The sequence below is a fragment of the Alosa alosa genome, chromosome 14 (assembly GCF_017589495.1).
Source record: "Alosa alosa isolate M-15738 ecotype Scorff River chromosome 14, AALO_Geno_1.1, whole genome shotgun sequence".
Lineage (NCBI taxonomy): Eukaryota > Metazoa > Chordata > Actinopteri > Clupeiformes > Clupeidae > Alosa > Alosa alosa.
Genome location: NC_063202.1, coordinates 4,040,521 through 4,057,622, shown reverse-complemented (window position 1 = coordinate 4,057,622; position 17,102 = coordinate 4,040,521). Strand labels below are relative to the sequence as shown.

At 46.9% G+C, this 17,102-nt stretch overlaps 1 protein-coding gene across 1 annotated transcript in view; it reads right to left on the bottom strand.

Moving 5' to 3' along the window:
• Window positions 1-13,257: 13,257 nt before the first annotated feature.
• The window catches only part of acsf3 (acyl-CoA synthetase family member 3), a 50,591-nt gene continuing 46,746 nt past the window's right edge, over window positions 13,258-17,102 (bottom strand). Inside the window, exons 8-10 of the mRNA XM_048263194.1 lie at window positions 16,948-17,082; window positions 16,478-16,589; window positions 13,258-13,486 (exon numbers count right to left, since the gene is read on the bottom strand). Of these exons, the coding sequence (XP_048119151.1) occupies window positions 13,366-13,486; window positions 16,478-16,589; window positions 16,948-17,082 (368 nt within the window). The 3' untranslated portion in view covers window positions 13,258-13,365. The remainder of the gene's footprint in view (window positions 13,487-16,477; window positions 16,590-16,947; window positions 17,083-17,102) is intronic.

Genomic DNA, 17,102 nt, shown 5'->3' with positions numbered 1-17,102 from the left:
CTCTCTCTCTCTCTCCCATACACACAAACACACATACACATATACACACACACCCATGAAAAAACTCACACAAGGAGCCCGATTCATCTATTGGCATTACTATAGGCAAGTATCTAAGTGAGAATTATAGAGAGAATTTTATACCTGTAAAAATAACTGGCAGCTATCTGAGGATATGCACAGAAGATGCAAGTGTGTGTTTGTGCTGCAAAAGGCTGCACCAAAGCCAATAAAAACAAGCCTAACCAAAACAAATAGCGCTGAGCACACTAGCCTGAAGGGACCCTAGTGACGACCTTGACAAACTGGCCAGCCTCAGCCCAAGGCACTTTCTCTCTGAATGTGCTCCAGGAACCCTGAGGGGAATAAAGGCACCCGGAGTGTGTGTGTGTGTGTGTGTGTGTGTGTGTGTGTGTGTGTGTGTGTGAGAGAGAGAGAGTGTGTGTGGTGTGTGTGTGTGTTTGTGTCTATTTTGTCTTTGTGTGCATTTGCATGTTTGTGTGAGATTGCTCTTCTGTTTGAAAGCAGGCCCACATTTTCCAACACAGAGAAACACATCTCCAAGGTTTTGTGTATGGATATTGAGCAGCAGTAACTGTTATATTTCTCTGGGGTGTATTTGTAGTTTTCAGACCCACTCCAAGGTTTTGTAGTTTCCTCCTCCTCAACCCTCTCACTTTCTGCTTCCCTCTCTGCAGTTTTTTTTTGGGGGGTATGATGATAAAAGGGAGGTGATGTGTCTTGTTCAGCCACTAAATAGCTGTCTAGTTTTTCTCCACCCCCCTCCCCCAACCTCCACCGGCACCAGCACCTTCACCCACATCACCACCAGTAGCAGCAGCAGCACCTGAGGTGGCTGCACATCAGCGACTGGGCCATTCGTCAGCCGGAGCAGGGAGGCCCCTCAAACTTCCAGTCATAAAGATGATAAATATCTCATTCACTTCTCGCCTGTGCAGAACGGAAAGGCCCAACCTGAGCGGGAGAGAGAGAGCCAGGGAGAGAGAAAAAGAGAGATAAAAAGAGAGAGGGAGGGAGAGGCGGAGAGGTAGAAATTGAAAGGAAGTAGGGAGAAATTGGGAGAAAAATAGACTGTAAAAGTTTAGAGAAAGAAATGGAGTCAAGGAAAGTGAAATTCAAGCGTCCTCAAAATTGCACCTGCCCTTCCTCTGACAGACCCCCTCCTCCCCTCTCTCTCCTCCTCCTCCTCCTCCTCCTCCTCCTCTCTCCCCTTCCTCTCATCCGCCCAGCTCTGATTAACTAGTATTCTCTCCTCCTCTTATCTGGCCCTGAGCACACACACCGAGCACCGCTATCAGCCGCCACACACACCGCTGGGCCCTGCCGGCTCCTGTTCCGCCGGATAAATAGGCAACTTAACCAGACTGAAACAATTTAAACAGTCTAAACGCCGGCAGATTAAAATGGATGGCCAGGCACACACGCCGCCGCACCGCTGCAGCCAGGGCCAGCGCGGTCCGTCACGGAGCACTGGAGACCCGTGCGTAGAGAAAACACAGCCGAGCAAACAGAGCGCTCGCACAGGCAGGCACGCAGGGCACACACAGAGAGACACAGAGAGACACACAGAGACACACAGAGACACACACACATATTCCAGGTGGACGCACGCACCTACACACACACACACACACACACACATACATATTCCAGATAGACACACACACTTACACACACACATTCCAGATAGACACACACACATGCACACAAAAACACACCTATACACCTACACACACACACACATACACACACACAAATACACACATACATATTCCACGCACTCACCTACACACACACACACACATATTCCAGATAGACAGACACACACACACACACACACACACACCACACCTATATACATACACATAAAAGGACCTTGAATGCACTTGATCCTTGTGTCCTCCCCTCAGTGAATGGAGACCATCACATGGGCACAGATGAAGAGGCACTGAAGCCGGATGAACCCAGAGGGCGCCCCCCCCCCCCCACTCGCCTCATCTTCACTGGCACTGGCACTGGCACTGCCCCCACCAGCCCTGCACCCTTCAGATGCCCTCTCGCGCACTGCCCACAGGGGGCCACAGGGCCCAGGCCTCCCAGCCCCGGAGCAGGAGCAGGCCAGTGGACTGAGGCGCCAGGCCTGAATTTAACGCCACGTGGCAGGGGTGGACCGACGGACAGATGGTCTCTGCCACTGGCATGATGGTGAAATAAATGAGAGAGGATCTGTGTGTGTGTGTGTGTGTGTGTGTGTGTGTGTGTGTGTGTGTGTCTTTCTGTGTGTGTCTCTCCTTCTGTGTGTGTGTGCGCGTGTGTTTTTGCTTCAAACATAAAGTATATTTATTTGTGTTTTTATAGGTACTGTATATGTGTATGCATGTGTGTATGTATAGGTGTGTGTATGTATTTATGTCTGTTTTTTTTTACTTTGTGTATCTGTGGGTTCAATTGCATCTCTGTGTGTGTGTGTGTGTGTGTGTGTGTGTGTGTGTGTGTGTGTGTGTGTGTGTGTGTGTGTGTGTGTGTGTGTGTGTGTGTGTGTACGAGTGCTTGTGTTCTTTGCTTCAAACATAAAGTATATTTGTGTTTGTATAAGTATATGTAAATGTATATTTGTGTATAATATTAATATACTTATATATTAAGTATATGTGAATGTATATAAGGGTCATTCTACGAAAACGTGCCATTTTATGTCCCTCAAACAAAAGTGTCTTGCAAAGCTGAATTAACAATATTTTTTTCATAATATTTTATATTTTAGGAAATATAATAATGGTAAAAATAAATTATTTACTTTTTAAGAATTCAAAGGATTTTAAGCACTTTTCGTATTAGGAATATTGCAAAAGCTGTAAAAATGGCTTGTCCCTCGGTATGACTTATCTACAGTAGTATCACTGGCTATTTAGGATAAAAAAAAGTCAAATTATCCTCAAAATAAATACATGTACAAAAAGCCTCAAGTGTTTGTTCATGGATCATTAAACAATTGTATTTGGAATGTTTTTAAAATTATGAAAAAATCAACATTTTACATTTGTCCCCATGTTGTCATCAACCCTGTTACTTTTGGATAAAAACCCCTTTGGAGAAAATGAACTGTGCCAAAAGTTACATCATTTTCAGGAAGTGATATCCCCTGCCTTCCAGGAAGTTAATGGTGAAAAGACCAGAAAAGTGTTGTTCTCTTTTAATGACTTTTATTACGGTTTTGCTCTGTCTGACAGAAGGGGACAAGCTAGTTTTGTCAACCCTGTTACCACAACATCATGCATTAAAAAATAATTTGATTGAAAATTTAAATGTAAATATTTAACAGCATTTTAACCTCTCTTGAATGCACACCATGTGGTGTCATGGTGTCCACCACATGGCTAGTAATGGCTGCCGATAACAATATTTCATCAACCCTGTTACTGTCAACCCTGTTACTGTCAATCCTAAAATCTAATAATTCATGTGTTCAACACCAGAATTATTTATGTAACACATAATTATTTGTATAATATTCATGAATAGTTACAAGAGCACTCATATTATTTTATAATAATATATGTTTTTTTTTTTGTAACAGGGTTGACATAGCACACATACCTCCATTGACTATTTGTTAAAGTAAATAAATAAATAAATAAGATAGCCTGAGATGGCACCGCATGTTTTTCTGAGAGATAAGAATCGACTTCATCCAAATAGGTGCTTTAATATTTTAAAAACAGTACTTTGAAAATTAGATATTTTGAATGCAAAATGGCACGTTTTCGTAGAATGACCCATAAAGTATATTTGTGTTTATATAAGTATATGTGAATGTATATTTGTGTTTATATAAGTATATGTGAATGTATATAAAGTATATTTGTGTTTATATAAGTATATGTGAATGTATATTTGTGTTTATATAAGTATATGTGAATGTATGTATGTGTGTGTGCGTATTTATGAATGTTTATTTACTTATGTGTATTTGTAGGTTCAGATGCATCTATGTGTGTGTGTGTGTGTGTGTGTGTGTGTGTGTGTGTGTGTGTGTGTGTGTGTGTGTGTATTTCACTTCACACATGAATGGCAGCGGTGCGGAGTAGGAGTGGGAGGAAGAGGAGGAGGAGGAGGAGGAGGAGGAGGGTTGGGCTGGGGGTGGTGGGGGAGGAGGGGGAGGAGGAGGAGGGGTTGGGCTGGGGGTGGTGGGGGGAGGAGGCGCAGTGGGGGAGGGGGGAGAAGATGAGGGGGCGCGGGGTGTTGGGGAGATGAGAGGAGAGAAATAAATCAGGAGGGAGCCATTTGTGGCCGGTGGGCGTGCTGCAGTGTCATTAGCAACCCATGCCTTCATGGCCACAAAACGCCACGCCTTCCGTTCCTTAGGGTCGGACTCAGCGGGGCCAAAGAGGAATTTTAATTCCCACTCGCGCCGGTGACATGCGGCACATTCCTCTGCATTAAACATGCACTGCGCCAGCCAGACAGCCACCTGGCCACGCAGGCTCCCCATGTACACTGATATGAATCAGGACATGATGGAGGTGAGCACTCGTACAGACAACACCTCCACAATCACATAATCACACACACACACACACACACACACACACACACACACACACACACACACACACACACACACACACACTCCATATACCAATTGTGAACACAGCGTGACACCGTCTCCAACAGAGAAGAAAATAACAGACAGACATAGACTTGGACACGCAGGTGCGATTTACCCCCCAAAACATTCAAATGATCAATCAGTATAAAGCAAAGAGTACACTAAAGAGTTCATACAGCATTATACTGTACAAAGAGTACACTAAAGCTCAGAGTTAATACAGTATTATATTGTACAAAGAGTACACTGAAGCTCAGAAATGAAAATGTTTATAGAAGGTACTCTCTTACACTCACAATAATCTCAACACACCCTTGTTTACATCATTATTCTCACTCACACCCAGAAGAATTCAAGCACACGCATTCATACCATACACTCTCATAAGTAACCACCACACATTTACACCATAAAAATGCGTTAAACAAGTCCACATTAAATAAAATATAGACACACACTGCGGTCTACCCACATCCGTTCTGAGGCGGTGCTGAGGGAAGATGAGTGCTCATGGGGAGGGCCGGGCAGGAGCGGAATCTGAGTGATAACTCTGGACATGGCCGCCCAGCCCTCCCTCCCTCTCCCCTGCCTCCTACTTTAATGAGCAGATAAAATGGCCGCCGCTGAATAATTAATACCCCTGCCCATTAACGGGCATTAGAACGCATTCTACCACTTATTGATTCTCTTCCCTCACCCCAACTCCCCCAAAGCACCCCCACATCTCCAGCCTCCTCACACTCATTCACCCCCACATCTCCAGCCTCCTCACACTCATTCACCCCACATCTCCAGCCTCCTCACACTCATTCACCCCCACATCTCCAGCCTCCTCACACTCATTCACCCCCACATCTCCAGCCTCCTCACACTCATTCACTCTCAGGTCTCCTTTTTCCCCTTTCCATCTCCTTTTAAAATTGGGACCTTTTTTATTTATAATTTTTAATTAAGTGTGTTGGTCAGAGCTGGCCAAGTTCCTATTGGACTGGGGAGCACATACACACACACACATACACACACACACACACACACACACACACACACACACACACACACACACACACACACACACACACACGCACACAAGCAAGCACGCACGCACGCACACACATGCACACACACTTGGGGGATTGTGTGTCAAGGACTGTGTCCCGGGGCCCACGCACTCTGTTGATTTAAAAACAGGCATATAAGGCACAGTTTCTGCAAGGACCCCCTAGATAGATCAGTAAGGAAACCACATGCATGGTAATAACAGGAAGGTCCTTTGGGACCTCAAGTGCATTTCAAGATCAGGGCTTCAACGGCAGGCAACAACAGTCTGGACCAATGGGTCAACCCCTCCACCTGGTCGGGACAGCTGACCCAGAGGTCCACCTGAAGCCCAGCTGTTGTTGTGTGGGGTTGTTTGTTACAGTAACAGGATTTGACCTCTTATAACATCCCCTCATGGCCCCCTCATCCATCAGCGCACACATACAGCGGGCTGCACAGAAAATCAATCCATAACAGGATGGATGGGCGCCCGGGCCGATCAATACCCAGATATTGATACACAAGCATCCAAGCAAGGAGGCACTACAGCAGAGCATCTCTCTCTCTCTCCTCAGCGTACCACCGTTGCTCTCTTATACAGTAAATAGATAGAAAGTGATGGGGAAGTGCTAAAAAAGGGATGAGTGAGGGAGAGAGAGAAAGAAATGTGCATGTGTGTGTGTGTAGGAGGGGAAATGTGTACTGTATGTGTAGAGTATGTGTGTGTGAGAGAGAGAGAGAGAGAGAGAGGAAGAGAGAGATGGAGAGAGAGAGAGAGAGAGAGGGATGATCAACACTGTGGGGAGAGTGAGTGAGCAGGTCAATAATAAATACTTCCCATTGAAGCAGCACGAGTTCATTGGTCTTGCTGACGTTCAGATCTCTCTACCAATTCCACCTCTGTTATCAGCTCAGTTATCAGTGTCTTATGCGTGTGCGCGCGCACACGCACACACACACACACACACACACACACACACACACACACACACACACACACACACACACACACACACACACAGGCTCTGTCAAAAGAACATAAAACATGGAAGAAGAAGCGGGATTCAGAAGAGTTGCATCCTTGAAACACCAAGGGACATCTGCCAGTTCAGTATGCCAGATCTGCTGTATACAGTGTGTCCCTGCTTTGTTATTCTGGCAGTCAGTCAGACAAGATAGAGTGTGTGTGTGTGTTTATTTGACTCTATATGTGTGTGTGATTGTGTGTGTGCGTATGTGAGGGTAGAGGGTGGTCTCTCTCTCTCTCTCTCTCTCTCTCGAGTGACGAGCAGGTGTTTTATAGTATTTGTGGCTGTGATCATCCATCAGGCCGATCGATCACACTCCCAGCAGCTTTTATTAATGATCTTGTCAGGCGCTGAGCTCTGGGGTGCCAGCGCTTGTCCGGGATGATAGATCATTAGCCAGTCCGCCTGCTATTTATTCTCCCATGACCTTGTCTCTGCCTATTGTTGAGTGTCCCAAGTTATGAGTGCTGGGCCAGGATAATTTTGTATCGATTCACTTGACTCAAAGAAAAGTTTTAAGCAGAAGATTCAGTCCATTAAAGATGCAGGGAGAATGTGAGGATAGCTCTGTGTGTGAGAGGTGAAAATGTAGACACAGGCACCCACCCACTCACACACACAAACACACACGCACGCACGCACGCACGCACACCCTCTCACACACACGCACACACACACACACGGTCGCACACATACGGGAGTACATTATGTGCACATTTTTATTTAAAATTCACTTCATACTGATAGGACATAGATGAGGGTGGAGTAGGGGTTCCCACATACTACTTCAGAGTTTCTTAGAAAATAGTGAGGCTTTATGTTATGATTGTGTGCGAGTGACTGAAAATGTGATGATTTGAAATCATCCCATTTTTACTCAACACAGCCTTAATGAGCAGAAGCTGAGACTTCAATTAACAATTGACTGTGTACATTAAACTGAAGATTGATCACATTCGAGCGCAGGGGGGTGAAGATGAATGATGTACTCCTTCCCAGTCTTACCCACAGTCTCGAGTCATTGCACAGACACAAACATCAGACGAGCTGGAAAGCCAAGGCTGGAGTGATCCATGTCCCTCTCTGTGCAAAAACAAAGGCAGCGTTTAGATCTTAGCCCTACCCTAAAGAGACCAGCAGCATAGCGCAACAACAGCATGGCAGGCAGGCAGGCAGAACACTAGCTAAGGCTCCTGCCAGCACAACCAGAGGGTGGTGGGGGCCACGGTAAATGAATGGCCTTTGGCTTGACAACAATGTGAAGCCTGTCATCTGGTGAGTGCCTCAGTTGGTGCCTCAATTTATGAAGACTGTCACATTAAAAACCAGAGCCTACCAGGCGTCAGCTTCAACACGCTTTGGTAGAATGACTGCAACTGCTTCCAGACGTGTGAACAGTGCACGGCGTACATCTGCACCGCCTGAATGTTTATTTGTTTACGATTGAGGGTTGCGCTTTTTCATCTTCTGAACCTGAATACATTCTCTCTCTCTCTCTCTGGCTGTTTCGTGTTTCTTCCTCCAGGAAAAAGAAGAAGAGGAAGGAGGAAAAAGATGAACCTGGTTGCCAACACAGAGCGTTCAGAGACAGCCCAGCCCCCGTCATCTTTACGGAATCATTTATGCCGATTGCTTTTATGTGCCGTGTGATTCTAGCCAAAGAGAGGAAAAAGAAAAGGAAGATGCAGAGAGGCAATGAAAGGGAAACAGCCAGGAATGAGCCAAGACAAAAACCCACCACCGTAAGCACAGAAACGTGGAGTTAAAAACACAAGACTCTCGGACACGTGTTCTTATTAACTAGCTAACAATAAAGAACTGCAGGGTGCCGTGTTTAAAGGCAAAGACAACACTTCAATTATTAAGCTCCCTGTGATCAGAGATTCCGTAAGTAAGTAAGACCATTTCTTTGTGCAGGAGTGCAGGAGAGAGCGAGTCGTGTGTGTGTGTGTGAGAGAGAGAGGTGACACTGTAACCTCTTAAGTGCACGGTGATGGCCCTTGTCCAACACAAGAGGCCCTGACCCCCCCCCTCTCTCTCTCTCCTCTCCTCCTGCTGCCTCTTGCTGGTGGCCCCTGTGGCCCCTGGGGGCCAATAAGCAGCCAAATGCAGACAGGCATCTCTTCCGCGCTCCACTGAGCATCCGTACTAGGGAGATGGATGCTCCATGCATGTGTATGTGTATGTGTGTGTGTGTGTGTGTGTGTGTGTGTGTGTGTGTGTTCGTGTGTGTGTGTGTGTGTGTGTATCATCCAGGAGTGTCTGACAGGAGCACCAAGCCATCCTTCATCCGAAGACACCCCCTGCCCTCATTTACAAACACAACTGGCTGTGGCATCGCAACGTCAAGCACCCCCATCAGCCTCTATCATCCCGCCCCCACCACACCATCATGCTCTGTCTGTCCGCCCATTCTCCACCTCTCCACTCTCCACCTCCTCCTCTGCTCCACACCGCTCCACTCTCCATTCTCCACCTCCTCCTCTGCTCCACACCGCTCCACTCTCCATTCTCCACCTCTCCACCCTCCTCCTCTGATGCGCCCACTCTCCACCCTCCTCCTCTGCTGCACCCACTCTCCACCCTCCTCCTCTGCTGCGCCCATTCTCCACCTCTCCACCCTCCTCCTCTGCTGCGCCCGCTCCACCTCTCCACCCTCCTCCTCTGCTGCGCCCGCTCCAACTCTGTGCCGTGTCTGTTGCTGTGCCACTCCGTCCCTGCCGGCACATCCATCCTGCCCTGCCAGCCCCAAGATCGATCGGCCCTGCTTTCTTAATCAGGCCTCTGGTGACTGCTCGCTCCATCTCTCTCTCTCTCCTTCTCTCTTTCCCTCCATCTCCCTCTCTCTCCTTCTCCCTCTCTTCATCCTTCTCTCTCTCGCCTGACTGCCTCTGCCTCTGTTTATCCCCTTTCCTTATTTCATCTCAGCATCTTCAACACCCCACCCCCACCCTACCGCACTGCTCTCCACCTCTCCTCACCCCCACCCTACCACACTCCACCTCTCCTCACCCCCACCTCCTCCCTCTCCATCTCTCCTCACCCCCACCTCCTCCCTCTCCATCTCTCTCTTCTCCTCCTTATTTTCTTTGTAGTTTCTCGTTCTCTCTGCCCCGGCTGGCAACTTTCCAGAGTGGGGCAGTGGTGGGGTGGAGCGAGGTGGGCAAGGGGACGGCTGCTGCTGCTCCCCCGTGGGGTCGGGGGCTGGGGCGGGCGGTGTGTGTGCGTGTGGTGTGTGTGTGCGGTAGGTGATGGGGGTTGGCTGCACCACCAGCCTGGGCTGGCAGAGGGGGTAATTGTGGTGATTTATTGCATGGAGATCTGCTCCGTGCTGCAAGCTCATTTATACCAGAGAACTTCCCCAAAGTCACACACACAACGTGCAGAAATGCGCTGGTAAACATATTCAAACAGCTCTGCACGCACACACACACACACACGGGGAGAGAGTTATGGAGTTATGAGCAAGAGAGTTATAATAATAAATAATCAGAGTGCAATCACCCACAAAATGTGAACTGTAAATAATAAAGAATTCTGAGTAACAAGAAAAAAGAAAAAAAAAATGTATAATAGCATAGAAGAAAATGTTCAACACACACACAAAACCTGACAGCCTGGCTCTGTGTGTGTGTGTGTGTGTGTGTGTGTGTGTGTGTGCTGAGTGCTCTCTCTGTAGTGCTTGGCTCCCTGCTGGTCTGCCCCTCATACCCCCTCCGCTTGGCCCTACAGCTCCCTCTCTCTGGAGCTGCTGCTCTTTCCAGCCCTGGCTCCCCACCACACACACACACACACACACACACACACACACAGAACCATACACACACACATGCACACACACTATCAAGCACACACACATGCATAACTATAAAACACACACACAATCAAGCACACACACATGTATAACTATGAAACACACACACACACACAATCAAGCACACACACATGCATAACCATAAAACACACACACACACACACACACACACACACACACACACACACAGATACATGCACACACTCAAGTACACAAGCACACACACATGCATAACCATAAAAACACACAAATACACACACACATATTCACTCTTTCGCTCTGTCTCAAAACAAATATAAACACACTGTATGTCTACAGCATGTTTTCCCTGTATCACATCAGTCCACATCTGGCTTTCTCTCTTTTCCCCTCCCAGCAGCCCTCCTATAGGACTGCTGCTAACATGCTTGCAATGCCAAAACCATAAGGTCAATTTCCTTCATTCCCACGGAGCACCAACGCCTAGCACACACACACACACACACACACACACACACACACACACACACACACACACACACACACACACACACACACACACACACACACACACACACACACACACACACACACACACACACACACACACACACACACACACACACACACACACACACACACACACACACACTGTACACACATTGCATAGCTATTTAGTGCTATATTTTTGCACTGCATCATAACAAAAAATGTGCGAGAATAAAAAATTATGTTCCAGACATGATTCCCTCTCAATGGTGATGTCTGGCTTTTCTACTCCATTTCTAAGTGCTACTTATTTCTAGTGCATCCTCAAGGACAGGAAGAGGACAGAGAAAAGCATTGTATCGAGCCTTTAATGCATTCAACAGACACTTTAAATCACTCAAACTTGTATGCACTAAAACACATTGTAGAAAATCTGTGAGAAAATACTTACTCATATAGAGTTGACAAGTATGGGTTTGCTTTTCCACTAAGGTCTTAAAACATCATTATGTAGATTTGGTGGAAAACTACTTAAAATGCATGCCAAAAACCTACAAACACCACCAACAGCCACGCTGGCATTGATTAAAGCCTGCTAACATAGTAAACGGCACCTTTTGGCAATATTGTTGCCAAACAAGTTGGCTATGTTGGGCTCTGAAGGCTTTTCTTACACTTACATGGGGTTTTTTCTGCCCTGGACCACAGAACACTGTGCTTAGCCTGGACAGTAAGGTCTGTTTATTCGCCCACCGTATGACCATAAACTGCATCTAGATGATTTTGAAGATGACAGCAAAAGCAGTTGCTTATAAAAAAAAAAACATAACTCAAAATGAGGCAAATTGTTACATACTATTGCTATACTATAATGCAAATCAAACTATTTATGGGCAAAATCATGCACATACTGAATATTCTGAGCCTCCAGGTTGCCCAGACGACCTCACCTTTTTCACAGCTGTAATGTACAGCACTTCACAGTGCATTATTAACACAACACTGAGAGCTTCTAGTGATCACAGGACTCACCTGGGATCCCATACAAGCTCATCCCCATGCTAGAGCACACCTGGTCTAAGGCCCGGAGGCGCTCCCGTGTCAGATTGGTCATAAATGATGACTGACTGAGTGTGTGTGTGAGTGTGTGTGTGTGTTCCAGATGAGATTAGGCACCCCTGATTAGCCAGATTACTCCCATACATACACCAGTGATCTTATGGACCCTGTGGTGAGAGGCGCAACATGAAATCATACACATGTGTGTCGGTGTGTGCAAGGTGTGGCTATGGCAACCATATGAGTGTGAAAAGCAGCGACTGAGGGGGGGAGAAGAGCGAGGGAAAGAGCAAATGAGAGAAGAGGAGAGAATAGCCGTCCATCTGTGCTTCCATCATCCCCCTTTCCTCTCTCCGCACTGCCTCTGGGCCCGCCATCACACCTGCGCGCACACACACACACACACACACACACACACACACACACACACACACACACGTTCAGTGTGAATGACTTGTCTAACAAACTTTTACTATTTTTTTGATGGCTAAAAAAATCATTCAGATTTTAAAATTCCCAGTGATTTATTTTTTACATTTTTACAACTTCAAACGTTACAAACCACAATTAAAGCTTGGATTTTAGATTCCCATTGCAACGTATTACTCATGAATAAATTCACAACATTCTTTTTCTGAGCTCACAGAGTACCCATGAATAAAGTTTCAACTTACGGCATCAGGTTAATACTGATTTCAATTTTTTTTTAATTATGGCATGGTCATAATGATCTGAGTGATATCATCTCTTCCAGTGAAAACACTTAAAATCTCCAAAATAAATCAAAAACATCCTCAAACAAAAATCACAAATATCTGAGAAAACGCTTGATTCAGGAAGCAGATTTCAACCAGGACTGTTGGTGTGAATGTCTTCATCAATGGCACTGACAAGTCACCATCCTCTCCCAGTAGTGTGCAGAGGCGCCTCAACCTTCATGAGATGACCCGGTGTCCTGTGCTGGCTCGCCAAGCTGTCCTCAGAGCATGAGCGGGTGTTGGGTGGTGGTGGTGGTGTTGGGGGTGGTGGTGGTGTTGGTGGTGGTGGTGGTGGTGTTGGGTGGTGGTGGGGTTGGTGGTGGTGTGGGTGGTGGTGGTGGGTGGGTGGTGGTGGGGGCGGTGGTGGTGGTGGTGGTGGTGTTGGGTAGTGGTGGTGGTGGTGGTGTTGGTGTTGGGTGTTGGGGGGGTGGTGGTGTTGGGTGTTGGTGGTGTTGGGTGGTGGTGGTGGTGTTGGGTGTTGGGGGGTGGTGGTGTTGGGTGTTTGGGGGTGGTGGTGGTGGTGGGTGTTGGGGGGTGGTGGTGGTGGTGGTGGTGGTGCTGGCAGTAGGGTCAGAGGCTTGGGGAGAACTGCTTGAGCAAGTCCTTCTTGTTGACCTTGCCCATCTGGTTGCGGGGCATCTCCTCCACCACCACCAGGCCAGTGGGGATGGTGTACGGCGCCATGTGTTCTCTAAACACACACACACACACGTCAAAACAAACAAATAAGTGTACAAGCAAACAACAACAGAGGGCATTATGATGTCTTCAGTGGATATGGAACTGCACTTAATGGGCATATTCATTTAAACCAGGACTGAAGTGGTTTGCAATAGAATGTAATTATCATTACAATGGCATCTGACTCAGTGACAACATTCCTCTGAGCCTACATAAAACGAATACACTTACTTTGGCTAAATACATTGAACATACATACACACACACACACACACACACACACACACAAAGTGCTGTGATAATTCAGAGACGCTCTGACTAATTTAGTGTGGCACGCAGTCCTCCACCACTCTCAGCAGCATAGGAGAGAGAGACAAACTGCTCCGAGCCATCTCCAATTCCATTAATTCAGTAAACAATGGAATCCTTGTGAAACGCGCACACACACACACACACCACACGACAACACAAAAACAAACAAAGGAGGCAAAACCAGAGGACCGTCTTAATTAAATGCTCTCGGTTTGGAAGGCGTAATTGTTGCGCAGACGACGGCAGGCCTGGAGGAGTTTCCTCCGCGCTTTTCATTTCAGACGCTGATGGTGTCTGAGGTTAGACTTTCTCTAAGGAGACCCTGGCAGCAAGATATATCTCAGTCACACTTCTCACCTCTCTTAGACACACACACACACACAAACTTGTGTATTTCTTCAGCAAAAACATAATATATCCAACTATCTTGATTTTAAATATGCAAGTTTACGTAAATTAGGGACTAATTTCTACATCTCTGTGAGTGTGCACCACTCAACCAATGCTAACTAAAGATGTGTATTGCAATAAGGACTTTTTTGCATGCAACGTGCTGGCAGTCAATGTGTGAGTGTGCATCCATGAATACACACACAGTTACACAGATGTGCAGTGACAGTAGCAGCCAGGGCACTGTGCAGTGAGCAACTCCTCCTCCTCCTCCTCCTCTCTCTCTCTCTCTCTCTCATCCTGTTCTTCTCCTCAACTGTTCTACACACCCTGCAGCTAAGCTTGAGGGTCTGTGTGTGTGTGTGTGTGGTGGCATGTCAGTGACATAGATGCTCATCCTCCACCACACAGCGCGGCACAACAGTGTTGCCCAGCACCCACACACCATATGGACTGCTGACACAAACACACACACACGCACACACACACACACGAGCACACACACAGACAGACACCCAAAACACAGACACATGCACACAAGCACTGAAACCAACAATCACACAAATAAAAACAATATTGTAAGCTGCTTACACTTCTGTCCCCTCAGCACGCACACACACACACACATACATACACACGCGCGCACACACACACACGCGCATAGACACGCATGCATGCACACACACGCGCATACACACACGCGCATACACACACGCATGCACACACACAAAAGCAGATGGATAGACAGTGAGAAGGAGAGAGGGAGGTTGGGGAGGAGAGAACAGACAGAGCAAGCTGAGGAGAGGAAAAACAGAGAGAGAGAGAGAGAGAGAGAGAGAGAGAGAGAGAGAGAGAGAGAGAGAGAGAGAGAGAGAGAGAGAGAGAGAGAGAGAGAGAGAGAGAGAGAGAGAGAGAGAGCGTCAAAGTGCCCTGAGCCAGTGCTCTGAAAGGGGACATGTGTCTCCTGACAGAGCTCATGTCTCGGGCAAAACAAACACAAGTGACATTTAGAAAAAAAAGCAAGGGAAGAAGAAAGGAGAGGGGGAAAAACAGCAGCCAAGAAAGAGTGCCCTTGAGTCACAAGCCTAACCCTGCCCTCCATTCTCCTCTCTCTCTCCTTGCTACTATCTCCCAGGGGATTTGAAAAAGAATGCAATTTTGAAATGCACATAGTCACATGGTGACAGGTATGCACATAGTCACATGGTGACAGGTATGCAGGGCTCACATTCAGGAGTGTGTCCTAAGGCAAACAAACACACATACAGTACATATATTCATGGGCCTGTATTGATTCACACACAGTATGTATATGATTTGTAGTCATACTCGACAGACATATTGGTTGTGAAACAGCGAGGCCTCTCACTGAGAGGTAGGCTAACGCTACGCTAGCTTGTTGTGATTTTGGAATACGGCCACCTGTGCAGCTCCCGCTCGATACGGCGCATCTCTAAAAACTCCCCATCAGACCTCTGAGAGAGCACCCGCAGGACCCCCACACTCTCCAGCCTCCTCCACACACACGCACACACACACACACACACAGACGAGAGCTCATCTCTGGGGTAAGGTCTGCTTCATACACAAATCCATTACATTCAACCGCCCCAGGCATCATGACATCATTCACTAGCCAGTGGAGTGTCTGCACTCGTAGACAGGGTGGGATCCAAACTAGCGCAGGTTCCATCATGTTTAAAGGGTTCTATGTAGAGAGTGTGGGATCCAAACTAGCGCAGGTTCCATCATGTTTAAAGGGTTCTATGTAGAGAGTGTGGGATCCAAACTAGCACAGGTTCCATCATGTTTAAAGGGTTCTATGTAAGAACCTGGCAAGTGTTCAGAACGCCCACTTATTCACCTTATAGTACACAATATAGTTTTAGGCCCTGTCCGCACTAAGCTACATTAATATGAATACATATAATTATTTCTCTGTTTAGCCCTTCCATCCACACTAAAACTGTGTATTCTGACACCGAAAACTTGTGTCTAGTGAAAAAGATACGGTGACGTGCAGTTGCGTGATACTGATAAAATGTAGAGTTCCAGACACAACCACCAACAACAAACACTATGGCATTTCAGTGTTCTTGTGTGGACGCAAAACGTGACAATGTGGAAGGAGATCGTTTTTTTTACCTCAACCAAACATATATATATTTAGTATTTATTTATATGTAGTATATTTATTGTTTCTAGAATACGGCTTTGTTTACTCACTATATAGTACACTGTGTAGAACATCCAGTCCTGGCTTTCTTAAAGAATCAGAATGTGTTAGAGGGGTGCTCACCTGGCCCAGGCCTTGAGCTCCGCCAGACTGAGACTGGCCCCTCTCTGGAGCTGCACCACCGCGGTCACCTTCTGACCCCACGTGGCGTCCCGCACCCCGATCACCGCCACGTCTGAGACACACAGGGGAGACGTCTCAGTGACAAGGTTGTGTTTTTCCACACCATCATAACATTTTTGTCAATATAAATTTTTGTTAGATTTACTAAATTACTATTATATTTCAAAACAATGTCCGTACATGCTCTGACCACACGCTAACTGTTCATGTATATAAAGCTTATTACAACACGCTAACTGTTCATGTATATAAAGCTTATTACAATGAAAATGAATTAAGAGAGAGGAAAAGGGCCCCGGCCGTGGTGCGACTGGCTGGGGCACCTGCACCGTACGCTGGCGAACAGGGTTCGATTCCCTGTAATTCTCCACTGTCCAGCCTCTTTAAACAGGCATGGGCCCCTCTCCCACCTGTGATGTGTGGGTGGGCCAGCAGGTGCCTCTCAACCTCCAGGGCGCTGATCTTGTAGCCGCCACTCTTGATGATATCCACCGACGTGCGGCCCATTATCCAGTACACCCCATCCCTGTACACCGCCGTGTCACCTGCAGGAGAGTCCAGAACC